The 20126-nt window shown below is 40.8% G+C and overlaps 1 protein-coding gene across 1 annotated transcript in view; it reads right to left on the reverse strand.

Annotated features, from left to right (window-relative positions):
- FBXL17 (F-box and leucine rich repeat protein 17) overlaps positions 1 to 17792 on the reverse strand; it is a 292563-nt gene extending 274771 nt beyond the window's left edge. Inside the window, exons 1-4 of the mRNA XM_082336203.1 lie at positions 16816 to 17792; positions 4938 to 5060; positions 1408 to 1665; positions 482 to 613 (exon numbers count right to left, since the gene is read on the reverse strand). Coding sequence (XP_082192329.1) covers positions 482 to 613; positions 1408 to 1665; positions 4938 to 5060; positions 16816 to 17583 — 1281 coding nt within the window. The 5' untranslated portion in view covers positions 17584 to 17792. The remainder of the gene's footprint in view (positions 1 to 481; positions 614 to 1407; positions 1666 to 4937; positions 5061 to 16815) is intronic.
- Positions 17793 to 20126: the final 2334 nt, after the last annotated feature.

Below are 20126 nucleotides of genomic sequence, written 5' to 3' on the forward strand. Positions count from 1 at the left end.
GATAGTTTCACTACTCCTCAACAACTTCCTTCTACTAATATAGACACACTACTCTACTGCATCCTTATGAGAAAGTGACATATTTCAAAAAGTGACATATTTCAACCTCCAAAAATCTTTTAGTTTAGGGAAGTTTGCAATTTTTACTATAGAAAAACGTACAGGTATAAACAAAAGAAACCTCCTGTATGGATTAAGTATTTTCCTACACAAATCAGGCATCTCCCAAACAATTACTCCTGGAACGTCACATCAAAACCAAAAGTTAATATATACCTGGAATAGCTTTAGCTTAACTTGTACTGCAAGTCATCTTCTGAGCTATCTCTGTAGAACCAAAATTTTCGCAGCTAGAGAACATTTTTAAGCAATTCACTGCCAAAAACCAGCTATTCAGAAGAAATTTTTAAACAGACACAAAGGAAGAGAAAGCTTTGACAATGAGAACGCTGTGGAAAAAAAAAAAATAACATGTACTTACTAATTTGTTTTCTTGCATGTATATTCTTTGCAACTTCAGACAGCCTTTAGCTATAATGATCATTCCTTCATCTGAGATCTTGTAACATTGCCCAAAATGAATGTCTTTCAATTCTCTGCATTTTGAACCAAGCTGCAATTAATGAAATCAAAGCAAGTATTTAAGAATAAAGGAAAAAGATCAACAGGATTTGACTGAACTGGAGAGCTGGGAGTTAAGATTTCTTTCTGCTTCTCTGCCCCCCCCCCCCCCCCCCAAAAATTATCTTTCTTTACAGGTTTTGTAACTACTATACACAAAGAAGAAAGATAATTACATACACGACAAAATGAAGTTGCAGTCAACAAAATGCAACTAAGAGCAGTACATAAGAACCAAGTTATTTATTGGGCATACATATAAGTAGGTAACAACACCTGTATGCTAGACCATTGACAGCCTATATACTACATAACTCCTTCACAGCCTACCCTAAATGTTCCTCTAACACAAGAGAGAGACAGTTGATGAAACCTTCCTGCGTGCCTAACAAATAAAGATCTCAGTCATCTTCAGCTCTCATGATGCAAAAAAGAATTACTTAAACACTGGTTCCAAATAGCAACTAAGCTCAGGAAAACGCAGTCAGCCAGAGATGAAGTACAGGATGTCAAACTGGAGATTTCATTATAATAGGGATCATTTAATCCCTGGATATAAAACCAAACCAAAACAAAAAACACCCAACCAACTATGTATAGTCTCTAGAGAACAGCATTTACTGCACCAAGAAAACATGTCCATAAATCAATTTTTAAAGTAGAAGAGGTCATCTGATGTTAATTAAATCCTAGAAGAGACTATCTTCTTCCATGTCCCTTTTTGTACTTGGTAAGAAGTTGAAAGATACTAAATTTACAACAGAAATATGTGGAATGGATGGTTACCTGCTTTAGGCCTTCATCAGTGAGTCTGTCTTGATTGCCTACATGCACTTTCTGAAGAAGAGGACACTGAGAGGCAACTGCAATAATAGAGGTGTCAGAAAGCTGTTTACACCTGTAGGCAGTATACCTTAGGAGTCCGGGACATTTAATTGCTAATATGCATACTCCTGTATCAGATACATTGCGACAATCTGAAATATTGATTTCAGTAATATTCTGGCTTCTTGATGCTATCTTTTCCAACAGCTCATCAGTAACCTGTAAAGAAAATCCAAATATTAAAATTTAACTTTTTTCATAAACATCTTTAATCTCATTAGCACAAAAAATCATATTTGTAAGATGCATTTACATAAGCTATTGGAACAATGAAAAGAGTTGTTTTCCAATATAAGAGTATTGGTATGATCAGTTTTTACAGTTATCTTTAAAGAATTCTGTTCCGACACTTGGAGAGAATAACAGTTAATGGTCCTCTTCATATTTTAGACAAAGATTTCTCCATCCTTTAGAAGAAAAGGATTTGCTTGCCCTTCTGTAGCAGCACTCTACTTACATACCTAAGGTAGCATTTACAGAGAAGTAAAGGGTTTATATGTCTTTAAAATGCAACAGGTTTTTACTTAGGCTATGGTAATCATCCAAAACCAAGTGCCAGCAGACAAATACGACAGTGATGCAGGTAACAATGGCCTTCTTAACAATAGAAAACAGTGACCTAAGGTAGCTACAAATGAAAGGGGTGAGAAGGAAACAACACCGTAACAGAACAAAAACTAATTAAAACCCAGAAGTTTCCTCCTGTTATTTGCTCAGTTTTAAAACAGAATACTTGCACATTTTAATTGTTAGTCTATGAAAGACTATTAAATCAGATATGTGCACTATCTTCCCAGAGCTCCTTTGAAGAAAAAAGATTCTATCCACTTTGTCTCTGTACACATTCTAGTTAGCTAACATGCCAATAATGTTAAGAGAAGCCAGTCCTACAATGCAGGTAAGGAACATAAGATATTCTTCATGGTCTCCAAACTCAAGCTTGTAAGTTTAAACAAAACAAGCAAAACCAAAGCAGGTAAAACACAATGAACTCCCTCACTTTAAAAGTTTATTTTCAAGAAACCTGAGGTGGCATATGACAAAAGCCTTTCTAACAAAACCATTCAGGCATACTTATCCACCACTTAGCATAGATGAGATTTAGTTTTAAGCCTGGAGACAGCAAGAGAGCAACATGAATTCCTTTTGTTTTTCTCTTACACAGCTGAGAAACAAACACTTTCTTTGCTGCATTCAATCTGTTTTCCATTAGTAGCAAGTCTTATCTCTGTTCTTGCTATTTTATCAGGCAGCTGTTAGCTAGAAAACATGACAAAACTGCAAAAAAAACCAAACAAATAAAATACAAACCACCACACCACAAAAAACAAAAACAAAACCTAAACAAACAAACCAACACCTCCACCCCCAAAAAACCCAACAATAACCAAAAAATCCAAAATCACCAAACCCTCCCTACACACGGAGAAGGATAACATTTGTGCTTAATATTGGTTTTAAGAACTCAATGAAAAATTGGCAAGATAGGTTTCTTAGGGCAATGCCATAACTGATAAACTTTAGTGAGATCCCAACATATCTAATACGCAAAACCATTAAAAACTTCATAGTAGAAATAAGGCTACACCTCAAGACAATGAAGGAAGACTGATTTGACACATAGTACCTACAGAGCAAAAAGATGGACCTCTGGTCTGAGTGTGCTTCGGAGTCACTTCAGAAAAATCAGACAATCTGCTGTACAACTTTTCCATAGTGTTTGAGAAATATGTTAACTAGTACTCTAGAAGCAAGAGAACTTGCACACTTTCTTATGAATTGAGGATCTGAAACTAATATCCCATGTACATTCTCTATGTCCAACATAGATGAGCTCATGTTGCTGCTTCTTCAAATGGGACCCTCCAAAGGTTGTTCCCCTGCACCCTATATTTTCATGAAACTCTCAATAAATTGTTTTATAAACCTCTGCAAGTAACTAACGATAAAACCTAAAGAGGATGGCCAAACAACATGGGCATCCTTAAAAAAGTTTTTCAAGGAGGAAACTCACCCTGAACAATCTAAGGCTAGGCTCTGTAAGGATCTCACTAAATGAAATCCATGAATCCCAGACATATTTAATTCTAGGATCAGCTAAAGGCCTAAAAAGACACAATGCCTTCTGATTAGTAGGAGCCACATCAGTTGAAGAAAAATTAAAGAAAATTTATTAAAACAGACTGAGCAAGCACTAGTTAGGTGACCAGTCTTCAAACTAGAGCATCCACAGCAAAGCTTATGTACATCTTTCAATTAACATGAGATCTGATAGTTCTTATGAATGGAACTACCACTACCTGATGCAGAACTGAGACAGGTAACCCACAATCCATCTCAAACAGTATTTCTCCTCACACTGTTTAATAACTGATCTCAGTCAAAAGAAACTACATTCAAAGGAGTTAATCTAAGGGTCCATGACACCAAAATGGTTGGGAGTGTTGATCTGCTGGAGGGTAGAAAGACTTTACAGAGGGATCTGCATAGGCTGAATCAATGGGCCGAGGCCAGCTGTATGAGGTTCCACAAGGCTAAGTGTCAGGGCCTGCACTTGGGTCACAACAACCCCATGCAACACTACAGGCTTGGGGAGGAGTGGCTGGAGAGCTGCCCAGTGGAAAAGGATCTGCAGGTGTTGGTCAGCAGCCAGCTGAATATGAACCGGCCGTGTGCCCAGGTGGCCAAGAAGGCCAATAGCATTCTGGCTTGCATCAGCAATAGCATGGCCAGCGGACTACGGAAGTGATCGTCCCCTTGTACTTGGCACTGGTGAGGCCACACCTCGAGTCCTGTGTTCAGTTTTGGGCTCCTCACTACAAGAAGGACATCGAGGTGCTGGAGCGTGTCCAGAGAAGGGCAACAAAGCTGGTGAAGGGTCTAGAGCACAAGCCCAGATGAAGGAACTGGGATTGTTTAACCTCGGAAAGCGGAGACTGAGGGGAGACCTTATCGGTCTCTACAACTGCCTGAAAGGAGGTTGTAGTGTGGTGGGTGTCAGTCTCTTCTCTCAGGTAACAAGTGATAGGACAAGAGGAAATGGCCTCAAGTTGAGCCAGGGGAGGTTTAGATTGGATATTAGGAAAAATTTCTTCACTGAAAGGTTAGTCAGGCACTGGAACAGGCTGCCCAGGGAAGTGGCTGAGACCCCATCCATGGAGGTATTTAAAATAAGGGTAGATGTGGTGCTCAAGGTCATGGTTTAGTGGTGGACTTCACAGTGATAGGTTAACAGTTGGACTCAATGATCTTAAAGGTCTTTTCCAACCTTAACGATTCTATGATTTTCAGCCTCTAGTATAAAAAACCCTGAAAGCAGGGACATCACCACTGTATGGGTTTCTTCTGTTTACCTGTGGTCAAGAGTACAAGTTCTGGAAACAAATTCTGAGTCATTAAAACACAATTTTTCCACGATGATACCTTCATACCTGTTGACGACTACTGAGATCCAGTTGCTTCCAAAACTGAAAATCTAAACAGAGGTCACGCCAATATTTACAGACTAATGACGCTGAAAGGCAACGCTCATTCAGGGATAAGTTGGAAAATATCTGTAAAGAAAGGGAAAAAAAAATACTATTTGTCAGAAGTAATTATATTTCAGCGACAGAAATATTTTATTACTAACCCATCTTGTAAGGGACAGAAATACATTAGCATCCAAGTTTTAGAATTTGTCCCCAACTTGGTTAGTCAAGGACAGTAACAAAAAAACTTGCATCCCCCAACAGCTGACAATATTGATGTCACATTAGCACAACCAACAACAGAATGTATCCTACTCAAGCACTCATCTCCGAGACCAAATTTCAAATGTGCTTCTGAGATGGCACACCTAAAGAATTACAAATATAAATATTAGCTCAATGTTATTTGCAAGCCATTTAAAAGATGTTTTCATTCCCATTCTGATTCAGACAGAAAAACCTTTCCTTTTATTTCTTAACTGAATTGAAAAGAAGAGTCATAAAGGTACTAAAACATCAGTCTTGTGGGAAGAGGGCATGGGATGGTGGAGCAGATCAGCAGAGCAAATCAGTGTTATACAAGGAAACTAAGCACAGAATTAGCATTTTATACCCCAAGGTTTTGAGCACCATAGCAGCCTGCAAAAAAGAATAAACCGTAACTTTGTGGCAGGCTCATAAATTGCTCTTACATTTATTACATTCAGCCCTTCCTCAAAAGTAGTTCTTAATAAATATAAAAAGAAGGTCTGTGAAGAGTCACATATGAAGGTACCCTATAATCACAAATGAACTTTAATCTACGCATCATCCTATAATGAAAAAAGGCAATCACTGCATTAAGATACTTACACAGGAATACAGACTGCAAAACATGAAACAGTCCCCCCACTCAACTGATGAGGGTATCAAGTACTAAGTAGAAGCACTATAGCCAATCTCAGGCAATGGGCTCAAGAAAATCTGAAAATATTGGAGTGTCCATAGGAAAGCACTGAGGTAGAAAACATGAAAACATTCAAAGAAAAGACTAGGACTGCTTAACCAAGGAAGAGAGAGGGGAAAAGGGGTAAACAAACTAGAGAGAACAATGCTTTCATCTTCTTTGTGGTGGGTAGGACAATTAGTCTCAAACTAAGGAAAATGAAGCACTGGAATATAATACCTGGTAACTTGCAGAACTTCCAACATCAGTGGTCTTTAGAACAGACTGGATAATAAACTGTCAACAGTAACAACCATTACTGGCCCCTTGTTCTAGGAAATGACTTAACTAAGCAGTTTTAAATATGTATATCCGTATAAGACCCCTTGGCGAAGGGGAGTTGGTTGACTATTCCTAAAAGATCCGCAAAATATAAGTGGGGAAAAAAAAAAATAAAAAAAATAAAAAAATCAAATTTACCACCTTCTGTAAATGCTTGCAAGATTTATCACTGCTATCTTCTTCTTCTAGCTATGAAAAACTCAAAATTATGTAAGACTCCTCACAGCGCTGAAGGATTGTGCATGAACACTGTTTTCCTGCAGGCCTTTGCCTGACTATTACCAGAGTCAATGGATGTTTCTTATTAGGGAATCAGTTGAATATGGGCAGATGGAAGGGTGGATGAAACAATCAATGCCTGCTTTCTCACTGCAGTTCTTTGTCTGTACTGGTGAATCCATGCACAGAGGTGGCTGTGATCAGCACCCAAAAAATGCCATCACCCCCAGTAAAGCAGGGAAAAAACACTAAATAGTAAGTGGTAATTTGTTGATGTTCCTACTGCAAAAGTATAATTCTAAGCATTATAAAAAGATGACAGTCTGATGATTCTCAGCAATTCTAAGTTACTAAAAGCAGTAGGAAATTTGAGTTCCTACTACCAGTATGAAACAGACACCTGAATCTTTTAATAGTAACAAAAACCGCAGAAGACAACAAGGCAATATGATCGATGTTATGTTTAGATGGACATCAGACTTACTCCAGTTAACATTAAGAAGGGATGCCAAGGTTAGCATTATAAAATACTTTAACTAATCTTTGCTACAGTGGGAAATAAATGTGCTTATTTGTGGGAACACCACCTTCACTTCAAGAAACAAGAGCTTGCAGTTCTTAAAACAAGAACTTAGCAAACATAGAATAGGGAAGACTTGCTAATTCAGCTGCCACTGGGAATATGAAAGGTCTTAAATAATTTTTGTTCCAACTACCATCCTATCAAAAGCTGAAAGCCCTCACAAATCACAGAAGACCTACTGCTTCTGCTTTACTACTGCATGAGGCACAGCAGTAGCAATGCCAAAACAAAAAAGAAGCAAGTTTGATTCAGTACTTGACATAAACAGTATTTCTGAACAGACAATATAATTCTGTAAGAAATATCTGAAAGCGTTTGTGGTCATGTTTTAGTCCATGCTGTACTTAATTATAGCTGCAGAGACAAGTAAGGAGTGTACAGGTATTGCAAATTGACTTCTTGAGAAACCATCATCAGAGCGAAGCCACCAAGGGGGAAAAGCAGCTGCTGGCCGTTGTTGCAGCAGTTCCAGCACAGACAGGAGTAGCCAAAGAAGCAGTACATGTTCAAAGACAAGGCCTTGCCGGTTTTGTTGTCTGCAGTAGCTATAAAAGTTCCAACTATAAAAAGATTCTGAATAATGCCATGTAAAATACCAGTTTCTCTTCAGAGCTTGCAGTTGTTAAAAGAAGATGTATTGAATTACACTAAATGGAATTTAGTAGCAAAGTGTATATATATTCCAGTTTGGTGGCACATCATCCTTACATTAAGGGATTATCTTAGCTGCTGGTTAAAATACTGTATTAATGCATAAAATGCTACAACTCACTTTGATGACCTTCACCACCCTTTAATTCAGTTTCATTCTCTAGATATATACTGATACTGTGGCAGCTTAATTGCTCCACATTTTAAATTGTTTTCTAATTCCCAGGGCTGTATAAATACAGCTGAAAGCTAAAACCATTCCTACCCCCAAGGCTGTTCATTTAACTCCTGCATATGATAGATAACTTTCTGGGGCCAGTGGGTCCACTAGTTAGCACATTTAATTCCTGAAAATTGTACTCAAGCATGTAACCTGTATGTCCAATACTCGCTTTTCCCCCCCTCAACTCCCTGTCTAATCCTCCTTCCAAGCACCAGAGACTGAAATATCCTTCCACACTTTCAAAAGAAAAAAAAAAACAAAAAACAAGTTTAAAAGTATTTGCTAGATGCATTTCACACTTTTTTTACCCTATTGGCAAGAGGCAGGGGTAGAGGAAGCACAGTCCTACCAAACAAGCAAAAAACCCTACTTGTGTTCCTTGTTCTCTCTCATCTCACCCTCGTTCTGCTGAAGTTCCTAAAACAGATGTCAGTGCCTCCTGCTTTAACCTTTCAAGTGATAGTTAAGATTAGTGGGTTTTTCTTCCCCTTCAATAGATGCAAAAGACTTTCTGGGCCTCCAGGCTACATCCTATTTAAGGATCAACCCCCATAATGTTCAACACTGATGGCCTTATCACACTTTCCAGATACACTCGGTTCTTCAATGTCAAGCTCTTGCTTCAAAATAAGCATTCACACAGACTCATTAAAGACCACAGTGATAAGAAAATCCAAAAACGCAATGCCCAGGATGGCAAAAGTCAACTAACAGACATAGCTAGCTTTCAGTCAGACTACACTGAATCTGCTGAATTCAATTCAAACAGTCCAATTTTATGCACTTGACAGATACCACCATGCAAACCCCTTACAGGAGAAAATCCATGCAAATAAGTTGTTTTACCTTTAAGAACAAAACACAACTGATTCCACAGTACTATCTTCAGCATGTTTGCACACATCTGTGGCAATCCACAATTCTGGATCAGGTGATAGTTCAACTGATTTTAATCCAGCCAAATTAAGCCCTCACACAGCACGCTTCCGTCTGTCAAAAAACAGTGCCTGACCAAGTTTTGGGGTTTTCTTCAACTTTCTGTAATAAATATTTTGTAAGACAATTGATGGGAAAGGGAGGAAGAAGCTGCTGATTAACATTATTGAGGGGTCCGACCAGAGAAGCTAGAAATAAAAGTTCTTCTGGGTAATTGTCTCTTTCACCACCAAGTCCCTATGCGATGGGCTTCAGACATTACACCCTTAACACTTCCCCGCTGTTTCTCCATGAAACGTATGTTAGGTATTTGAAGCTATGTATCCAAAAAGACCTACTGTGAACTTTGGCGCTGTTAGCATTTTAGCAGGAACAGGGCTGGGGGGGGGGGGGGGGCAGACACCACAAAAAAAACCCTAGACATCCTATAAATATCTTTTCTTAAAAGATTTAAATATCATAAATCTATACATTAAACTTAAGTTTATCTGTAAATATTTTATAGCTTTCGCCTTAAACCAAGTTCCTCAAACCAAGTTCAATCAAATGAAGGAGACACTTAACTGCACTTCTAATCAAAGGAAGTCATAAAGCCAGTCACGCCCATGAATGTTACTATGAAAAAGGTACAATACTAGAAAATTGTGCATGTGCTTGCTGACACAATATCATCAGCACCAAGTTTTCCAAAATCAAGAACTCACATCACACAAATCAAATATGAAGTAAACACAAGCATAATTCAAGAAAGAATTTTAACTTATCAAAAGACAATCATATTTCAAAAATAAAAGATTTTTAAAAATCCACAATCAAGGAGTTAGAATTATTGATGGCACAGACTTAAGAAGCTTTTGCCTCAGGAACAGAGGCAAGAAAATTCAGTTGATTGCTAATACCATTCTTTAAAGATACTACTAACTTTAAGAACAAGTTACAGCTTTATGAACATGAACAAAATATAGACCATAGGCCCCAGGGCAGAAGAGAGATTATAAAAAGTGAATCCATGCATCCCCTATTTCTGTCCATTATTTTCATTTGAAAGATCTTTCAATCTAACTAGAAGGTTAAATATTTCTGTGAATGAAGCTTTCTTTTCTCAATAAAAATATTTTGTATCCAAGAAGAATAGGTATCTATGAAATTGGTTTCATTACATTGCATCAGCTAGATTTGTTTTCAAACCAAGAAGTTTATGGCATTAACAACAACAGTACACATAAAGAACATTAAAATGTAAACTCAAACATTTCATGATGCTTAATGAACTTGATACATTCGTTATTGGAAAACTGCTCATTTGTTTCATCAATTGGGTGCAAATTTTTCAGCAATTAATTGAAGTTTCATTATCAAAAATAATTCTAAAGTACCACTTAATAAAAGGAACATGCTTAGTACATGACATTTTACTCTGAAGTGTTAAACAGAGTATTTGTTAATTGCAGGCATACAGAAGTTAAGCTTCCAGTGATTTTATGTTTTTGTTATTGTTAGTTTTGTTATTGTTTAGTTGTATTTCAGAAAATTAAAGAATCATCTATCAACAGAAGACAAAGGACAGAGAAACATTTGCTTAGTTTTTAAGAGGTTCCATCACTTTATCCACACATACCCTCAACTGAACAAGGGAAACAGGAATGATTCATGACCACCTGAGTATATGAAAAAGATATAAGAACTCAAGGCACACACATCTGAAAGGAGCCTCAGTACACCCATTTAAAAATGCTCTTGTGATTAGCAAAAATGTGTCAGCCTGGAAAAGTGACGGTGTGATTTCACATCGCAGCCAAAATTCTTATGGCAAGCTGCCATTAGTAGGAACAGTTTACTGGCCCCCTACTCCTGGTTACCTGAAATTTTGCACTGGATTTAGTGACTGTACACAGAGAAAGTCTTTTCAAGCAACTGATCCTGAGGAAAAGTTTTGCAATGTTAGATTGCTGTGAGATTAGCCAGCTGAATCAACTCACTCTGCAATTGCCTGATCATTCTACAGAGCACAAAGCTAGCAGCAGGAACATGCAGACAGAGGTTACAAAAGGGAGAGGACACTGCCCTTAACAGCCACTTGCTAACAGATTGCCTTAGCTGTAATGCAAAACACAACTTTATTTTCTGTCTATAAGAAATGACAGGAGACGCTGATACCATATCTTTTCTACCAATGGAAAGAAAGGGTTCTGACGAATAAGCAGAGTATCTTTACCTGAAGGGGCTGCTAAAGTTTTACTCCCAGCCACCCAACTGTCCTCACTTAAAGACACCTGTGCTGCTTCTGAATCACCACAACAGTTTAAAAACAGAGACACTAAAACATACCAAAATTTGTGAAAGATCAAACACAGGTCAGGCACCCTGAACAAAAGAAACAAATAAAAGAATAGGAAATGAAAGCAAGAGTTACATTTAATTTACTTTGCATTCAAACATTGCACAACTCGTAATCTACTAGTTTTTCTTCATGCAATAATAGATAGGTTTGGGGATATACACCAAGCCAAGCAACATCTAAACAACATTAGCAGAAGTTTGGTCGGCCATGGTGGGTGAGTGTCAAGGCATCTATCTGCCTTCAGGAAAAGCAGAAATTTCATTCCAAGGCATTTGTCTCCTCCATCACGTAACTCATTATGTAATGTGAAAACCTACATGATTACACAAAAGCCACCTTTTCAAACACACCTGTAGAAAGTAAAATACCTATTTATTTTTATAATTCTGCAACAAATCACAAAATATATCAGGACACCTTTCAGAACTTTATAATTGAAATACTGTCCATATATTATCTTTGCTTTTGTTAATAGTCTACTGGCACACCTTTCCTTCCCACTCAGCTGCACTTCCAGAAGCTCAGCAACAGCACAGTGAAGTTAAAGCTGGTTCATTTCCCTACTGCAATCACAAGATGACAGTAAGCTTCAGGGGCGGGGGGGGGGGAAGTCTATGTTGCTGTGTTATCTATTGCTACAGAAAAAGGAGTTCAGCAGAATAATTAGGATTAAAAGAAAAGAACATTTATCTCCCTGCATCAGCAGCCACAAAGTTTCACAACCCTTTCCATTCTTCTTAGTGCTATAGCTAAAAGTAAGGCTCAACACAAACTCTAGACAGGATAAAATGAGCCTCTGCCTCCTGACTAGGACAAGAGGGGAAAAAAAAAAAGAAAAAAAAAAAAAAAAAAGACAGTGCAACTATAACATGTATATCCAGTCTTTTCAGGTATAAATTCATTAAAAATAAATGCCAGTGTTCAAAAGTCAGAAGGAAAAAACAAAGGCCTAGCTCTGGTCTATTAAACCCACTTCATATCACTCAGTGCAGCGCTAGTAGCACAGTGCCAGCAGCACTGCATTTAGTAACAACTTTATCAGAAGTAAACATGTAAGTTATTACAGCAACAAAAGCTAACATGTAAGTTATTACAGCAAAGGAAGAGGGAGAAAAATAAGTTTAAAAAGTTGAGTAAAGATGTGAGAAAAGGAGCCAGTAGTGCCTCAAATAAGGTTTTCATAAATATATTAAATAAAATACACACACATGCATACATATATATATACACACACACGCTTACCTTCCCCTCATACTGCATTACCTCTAAGCTAAAACTGACAGGGTCTCTGCTGCAGACAGAACAGCATGTGTTCATGCTTTATAACAATAAAAGCAGCAAACAGAGAGAAAACATCAAAACGGTCATCTATTCTACAGCCTTCTCAGTTTTGAAGCAAGTTCAAGCACACCTAGAACATCCCTGATAAGGACATCCCCCTTGTTGCTAAAAAAAGAATTAATAAATAAAAATCCCAACTCCTCACATAACCTCAGAGACAAGACACCACCTGTGCCAAGGCTTAAATATTCTCACACTGTGTCATTTTCCAAGTATCTCACCTCAATTTCCCTCACATCAAATTAAGCTTATTATTTCTTTTTATTTGACAAAGGACAGGAACACAGTCGAACTTTTTAATCACTTTTATTCTAACAAAAGAGTGCATCTCAGTCTTCTTTCTGAATAGAAGTGTCATGCAGTTTGAACAGAATCTTCCAACTACCATCACAGGCCATGTTTCCACAACCTCTAGCTCTCCTTTGATGCCTCTCCAACTTGTCTGTGGGTTTTTTAAGGAGACCCCAGTGACCACAACCTAATGCAGGACTCTAGCAGAGGCTTTAAAAGCACGAAGCACAGCGGAGAACTTCTTTTCCACGTTCTACATGCACGGTTCCTGTTAATACAGCTCAAAAGGGCATCTAAAGTGCTTGAATTGGCAAGACTAAGTTCACTCAGTCTGCAGACCATTTTACACGAGTTAACTTTTTTGATTAAACAGCAGCACTGCAAAGAAGTAACAGGTACAATAGGAAGATTTATTTCTGCTTTCCAGAAATAAATAGTGAAACTGCAATAGGCACAGATTTGTAAGATACAGCACAAAGTTTGAAAACTTAGCAATACACTGCACAATATATTGTAATCTTCTGCAGTGAATGCTTACAAACAGCTCCCTTGTATTTTTTTCATTCACACATCTATTTAGGTTACAGTCAAGCTGACTGATCTGTAATTCCTTAGTTGCCCTCAGATTTTAAAGAGAATGAATTTAAATTACCCTTTAGTCAAAAGTAATCACCCTCACCTACAACACTTAAAGATGAAATTTTGCGCACTGTACAACACTTTTTTCAGTGACCAAATGAAAAGCAAAACAACCTATAAGCTTGTTTGATCTGTGGAACCACAGTTCTTTTATCCCCCATGCTGAAGAAGAGACCTCCTCCCCAGCCAGGGGAACAGGATCAACTGGCACATTGCACTATGAACTTCCTGATTCAGAAGGGCCCATCTGATGACCAGCAAGCCAAGTTCAGTCTGATAAACCCTTCCATCCAGCCCCATATCCTTCACTTAGGAGAGATTTAGCAACAGAACAGCACCTGAGCAGCCCACAGCAGCCACCTCTAAGTAGCCAGCTATTACTTGGGAGTTCCTACAATGTTTCCTTGGGCTTGTCTCCAGCCCACATACAGACACGGCTGACAGCCACTCCTGCATTAACACCACTGCATCAGGCAGTCACAGGGATGGGAATCAAGGGAAGGAAACAAAAATCTACAGGATCTGGCTCCTGAGACTTCCGAGGATGGAATCTCTTGTCCTTGTATTAAGGTTAGTGCCTCCACTACCCACTGTGAAAAGTTTAGTAAAGACTTTGGGTATATTTGTCTCCCACCCTCTCATAACAAAACGGCACCTTTGGAGAAAGGATTATATTTGGGATATTCTATCTGTATCAAAACCCAGCATATGAAGGCCTTTAGGCACCTGTATAATCCAGTTAACAAGATGCCTGGTCAGAATTCTGAAGTTAAAAGTCATGTAACAGAACAGGATGCTATGGAAGCAGCCAAAAAAAAAGAAAAAACCCAACCCAAAATCAACCCAGTGCATAAGCTATGGATTGAAGGGCAAATTGGGGGGGGAGGGGGGGGAAGCAGTGTGTGACATAATTAAACAAACAAACAAAAACAAAAAAACAAAAAACCCCACAATAGGTGAGTAGATTGGTTCCACCTGCTGGAATTAGGAGCAGGCTTTTTCAAAAACATTGCAGAAGCAGCTGGACTACAGGGAGACTAGAGAGGCAAAACCATTGGAGGAGGTGGGGAACATGTCAAAAAAAAAAAAAATTGAAAGTACAGATACAAATAAAGTACCGTTAACATGTGGGATTCAGAAAAGAAGTTAATCACCAAGGACTGCTTCAAAACATTAATCATCAAGGACTACTTAGAAGACAGATACCAAGGACAGAGTAGCGCTAGGAAGAAAGTTAATCACCAGCATGCCAGCAGAAACCAAGGACAGAGGAGAGGCCTGTAAGATAAGAAGGAATCTCTGAATGAAAGAGTGAACCCAGAACAAAGATAATGGGGAGTCTGAACATAAAACAAGAAACTCCCTGAACATTGGGGAGTGTCAGCCGTGTTCTTATCAGAAGAGAACAGCCAAATCAGCACAATTAGGTGGTGGGGGGGGGGGGGGGGGGGGGGAATCAATGTGGTCAACAAGCGGACAGCTCAAATTTGAGTTTAACAACCACCAAGGACCCCTGAAAGAATCCCCAGAATTAAACAGCACATGCTCCAGTGGGAGGGGAAATATGTTAATGATTTCTGGGAAATAACTGTAATATTAATGACTTTTCTTGGAAAATTAATGAATATGTATGTTTTAAGTTTGACAAATACTTTGCTGGCATGACCTACAGTATTCACGCTAGGTGGAGATACCCCCGTGCATCCAGCGCTGCAATAAAGAATGCCTACTTTCTAAATGCCAAATTGATGTTAGAAAGTTTTTGGACCGGTTTGCGGTAACAGTACTGTGTCAATATAAAACAGAAAACCATATGGAAAAAACATTTAAACTAGTCCACAGGTGAGATGGGCATGACATTCCTTCACTATTAGAAGAATTGGTTTATGGCAGAGTTAGAGATTGATATTTTTGAAAAAGTGAAACTGAGTACTAAAGTAACCACAGGAAAGTACTCATACCATTGATCAGAAAAACTGTTTAAGCCATACTAATCAAGTCAGTCTGGTTTCAAATGCTAAAACAACAGAATATCAAAGAAAAAAGGTATCTTCCAATAACAGCGGCAAACGGATTATTTTTTAGAAGAACTACAAGACAAAGTTTCAATTCTGCAATCACAGAAGAGATTAATTCAGATATGATGGTTCATGAATTTTAAATATTTGCCAAAAAGTAATTTGAATAGTGCATCTATAAAACATGATGTACACTTACTTACATATTCACATGTACCTCAAAAAAAAAAAAAAAAAAAAAGACACCACCACAACCAAAAACCCCACATAATTAATTTTATGTGCACGACAGACAGGTAAGTAGATTGTTATTGTTTGACAATAAAAGAGTAAAGGAAGTACTTTCTACATTGGGGTTGTACAACTAGCAGTATACAAAGAACAGGAAGAATGATCCGTCTCATACTCCTCCATCATCATGCCCTGCTTTAAGTTTAGCCATCTGACCCCAGAGTAAACTGCTGTATACTGAAACCCTATTCCCCAACATTTAAAGACACACTCACATCAAACTATGGAAAACATCACAGACTTCAGTTCCAGACAGACTCATATTTTTAGCTAAGGTTTAGCTGAAGAAAGTCAGCACACTGACTAGATCAACAGAGTAGCTTAAAAATGAAAAGTCATTCTCAAAAGACAACAGTATTACAGGAACCAAAAGACAGCAAAAGGGACAGGAAAGAAAGCAAGACTGTTCTTTGAAGATACAGAGTAAGAGGTTATGAAAGCATGTAATTCAAGAGGGCTACAAATACTCAGGCTAACTATGAAACTGGTAAAGCCAAAACTGACTCAAAATGCACATCAATACAATTTTTTTCCCAATCAACATCAAAAACTTGTCTGTGTAGTTCTGACCTACACAGAAGCACTAAATACAGTGATTGTCCCCCTTGCTGAATAGTCCATCAGTGATATAAGAAGCTACCTCCAAAGGACACATTACGAAGTTAACACGTATGGGTCAAAATATTTACAGGGCAGCTGCTGGAGCAGTGTTGTCTGTCTTCACCTCCAGTTAATGACTTAAAACGCCGTTCACAAACCAAAACAAAGGGGGGAAAAAAAATACCCAAACAAAAACCACACCCACAACCCTACTTATCTCCCAAACGCCAGGTGAGCGAGGTCGGCTGCTGGGGCACCGGCAGTGGCTGGGGCACCGCACCTCCCGGCCACCGAGCCCGCCCAGGGACACCAGCACCCCCGCGGCCTCCCGGGGGGCGGGGGCAGGCCCAGGCCCAGCCCCAGCCCCAGGCCTCCGCGATCCCGCCCCGCAGGGAAGGAGCAGGCCGGCCGGCCCGCCCGCCCTCCCGCCCCGACCCACCTTGAGGAGGATGGAGGGCGGCAGCTGGTTAATGTCCGGGGCCGGCGGCGGCAGCGGCTCTCGGCAGCAGTCTCCGGGGTGCTCCAGCGGCTCCTCGCAGCCCGCCTCGCCGCCCCGCTCCTTCTCCTTCTCCCCTTGCTCCGGCGCGGGGGGCGGCGGCGGCGGCGAGGCGGGCTGCCCCCCGCCGCCACTGTCCCCGGCGGCGCCCCGGGCCGGCGCGCCCCCACCGCCCGCCGCGCAGCCGGCGGCGGCGGGCAGGGCGCAGAGCTGCGCCTCCCCCGGGCACTGGCAGGCGGCGGCCTCGGGCTCCGCCGCGGCGGCGGCCGCGCAGCGCGGCTGCTTGCAGGGCGGGCAGGCGGGCAGGCCGGCCCCCTTGCGCTTGCACACCATCTCGGAGGGGACCTCGCCAGGCGGCCTGGCCGGCCCCAGGAGGCCCCGCACCGGCGAGGGCAGCAGGCCCGAGAGGAGGAGGCGCTGGCAGCGGCCCCGGGGCTCCCAGGCGGCGGGCGGCAGGCGGAGGAGGCGGCGGGCGGCGCGCTGCTCCGCGGTGGCGAGGGCCGCGTAGGGCGGCGGTGGCAGCAGGGGGTCCCCGGCGGGCAGGGGCTGCTCCGGGGCGGGCGGGCTGGCGCTGTGGACGATGAAGCAGAGCATGCAGGGCCCGCGCAGGAAGCAGCTCCGGCTGCGCGGCGGCACCTTCCTCCCCCGGCGGCAGCGGCGGTCCCGGTCCCGGCTCAGGCTGCTTGCCTCCTTCGAGAGCAGGTGGCCCATATAGGAGGCGGCAGAGGCGGAAGGGCCCGCGGGGTGTCACCTGCGGGAGGCGGCGGCGGGCGCTGTCATGCTGCCGGCGGGGGCGGCAGGTGGCGGGGCCGGGACAGGACGGGACGGGACAGGACGGGACGCGGCGGCGGGGCTGGTTCCGGGACGCGGCGCCGGGAGGGAGAAGCTTCCGCTACCGCCGCCCTGACCTCCCCCGGGGGAGGTGAGGGGGCGGCGCTCCGCCGCCGAGCCGTCGCCCGGCGGTGCTGCCGCCAGCGGCCGGGCTGGGAGCCGACGGCGACGGGGAGCGGCCTTGCGGGGCGCCGGCGGCAGAGGCGGCCCCGGCGGCCTCCCCTCGGAGCAGCCCGGCGGCAGGGGCGGCGGTAACGGCTCCGCGGCCGCGCAGGCCGCCGCCCCCCCCCCGCGCGTGGGTGTGCAGATCCACTGCGTGCCTCCAAATACGCGGTGTACATCCATTATTTAAATGCACTCTGGGTATAAATACAGATGTATCGAGTGGAGCCAGTATATAAGCATTTAATATATATGTGTATATGCTATTACATATATAATATGTATAGAATATATACATATTTTTAAGTACCTGAAGTAAAGGGTTTTTTTGGTCACAGTTTGTAGGGAAAGGTGAGAGGGCTAATGCCCACCGGTGTCAGATTGTACGGAGCTGTGCAGGACCGCAGATGGGTTTTTGCAGTGGCAGGGTAACGCAAGCTTTGAGACCAAAAGCGTTTCTCCAAGTTCTCTCCGTCAACACTGCCTTCCCACCAGCGCGCTCCAGCAAATACCTGGCTTCTGCTGTTTTAAATCATTGTCAGGCCAGAACCAGGGCCCATATGGGGCCTCCATCCCAGTGCACCCTGCTCCTGAGGATCCTCACCTCTAACTGCAGTGTGTTGTACCCCGCTGCAGGTGCCCAGGGCACATAAATCTTTGCAAATGTGGGCTGTAATGCTTTAATTAAGGCTCTCTTCAATGCCTAGCAAAATGCAGTTGTATGTTTCAGCATTCAGTTCTAAATTATTGATGTAAATTGACTTAGGTGTATAGGTTTAAATACATGCAGAATTTTGTCTTCAGTAAAAGGTGTTTGGGGAGGGAGAAGGCAAGTTATAGCTAGAGTATATACGGTGCAGTACTACTATTAAATTACAAAGAGCAGCAGAAGAAATGCACAGTGTTATATACTGTGAAGCAGATCTTTTGGCCTTTTGCCCAGGAACAAGTTGTGTTAGGATTAAAATACCCGTTTTTATTAGGATTAAAATACCCGATTTATTATTATTTATTTATTATTATTTATTATTATTTATTATTATTAATATATTTATAATAATATATTTATAATTATTTATAATAATATATTATAATATATATTATATTATATTATATTATATTATATTATATTATATTATATTATATTATATTATTATAATATAATATATATTATAATATATATTATATATAATAATATATTATATAATTTATAATAATAATATATATTTATTATTAAAATACCCGTTTTATTAGGATTAAAATACCCGATGCCATTTTTTTTGTTTGTTACCTGTATTATTAGTCTTCAACAGCTCTGTAAAAATGTTTGCTATGAGAAAAATACTAAATACACCATTGGATAAAAGTAGAGTAATAGAATATTTTATCTGAATTTATAGCGTACTGAGGTCCATCAATATAAACTGCAGCAAATTTTGGCAAAAATTTGGCAAGGTCTTTTCTTCCCTGATTTCAAAAATATATTTCAATAAGAACAAACAAAGTCAACAGTAAAAGAAGGTGAAGGTCCAAGTCAAACCTTCAAACCAAACAGCATTCAGAATACATGCTTGCAATGTCAAATATTCAAAATAAATCTCATCTTTAAGCCTGGCTGTGCAGCTTCTGACTAGTCACTGTGACATGGTCTTTACTTATATCATGACATACTAGTATTTCCTGCAGAAATGCTGGCGAGGGTGCCTGACTTTTGTATGTCACTTTCATGTCCGACATATATTGCCCCATTATTTTGAGATATATAGACACCACGCACACACATATAGAAGGAATTCTTCCCATTCCTCTAATATTTACCTTGACGTGATCCATCCCTGCCACCTCCTTTTGAAATGAGTTGACTTGTGCAGAACATAGACAAGGATACATCTCATCTCACCTTGTTTTTCCCAAGCAGTTTCACCATCAGATAATTTTCCTGCCTAATTCTTGTCATTTTTCTCCTGATAACTAAAGCTCAGTCTTTGAATTTGATCTTTGGGACACTGTTCCTGAGGGGTTTTTTGTTGCTATAAAGATTGCAGAATGAAAGAAAGAAAACTAAGATGATAAATGGTCAGTTTTCATACACTCTTCATTCATAGTGCACTGTCACTTAGCTGGTAACAAGATTTTGACCCTAAAGACGACAGCAGAGCTGTTCCACTGGCAGTTTTATTGGCAGATATTAGAACCATAAATATCTGCAGAACAACTGCTGCTGATTCAGTGTAGCACATGTGATTTGTCTGCTCTGCCAT

This window comes from Platalea leucorodia (assembly GCF_965183815.1).
Source record: "Platalea leucorodia genome assembly, chromosome: Z".
Lineage (NCBI taxonomy): Eukaryota > Metazoa > Chordata > Aves > Pelecaniformes > Threskiornithidae > Platalea > Platalea leucorodia.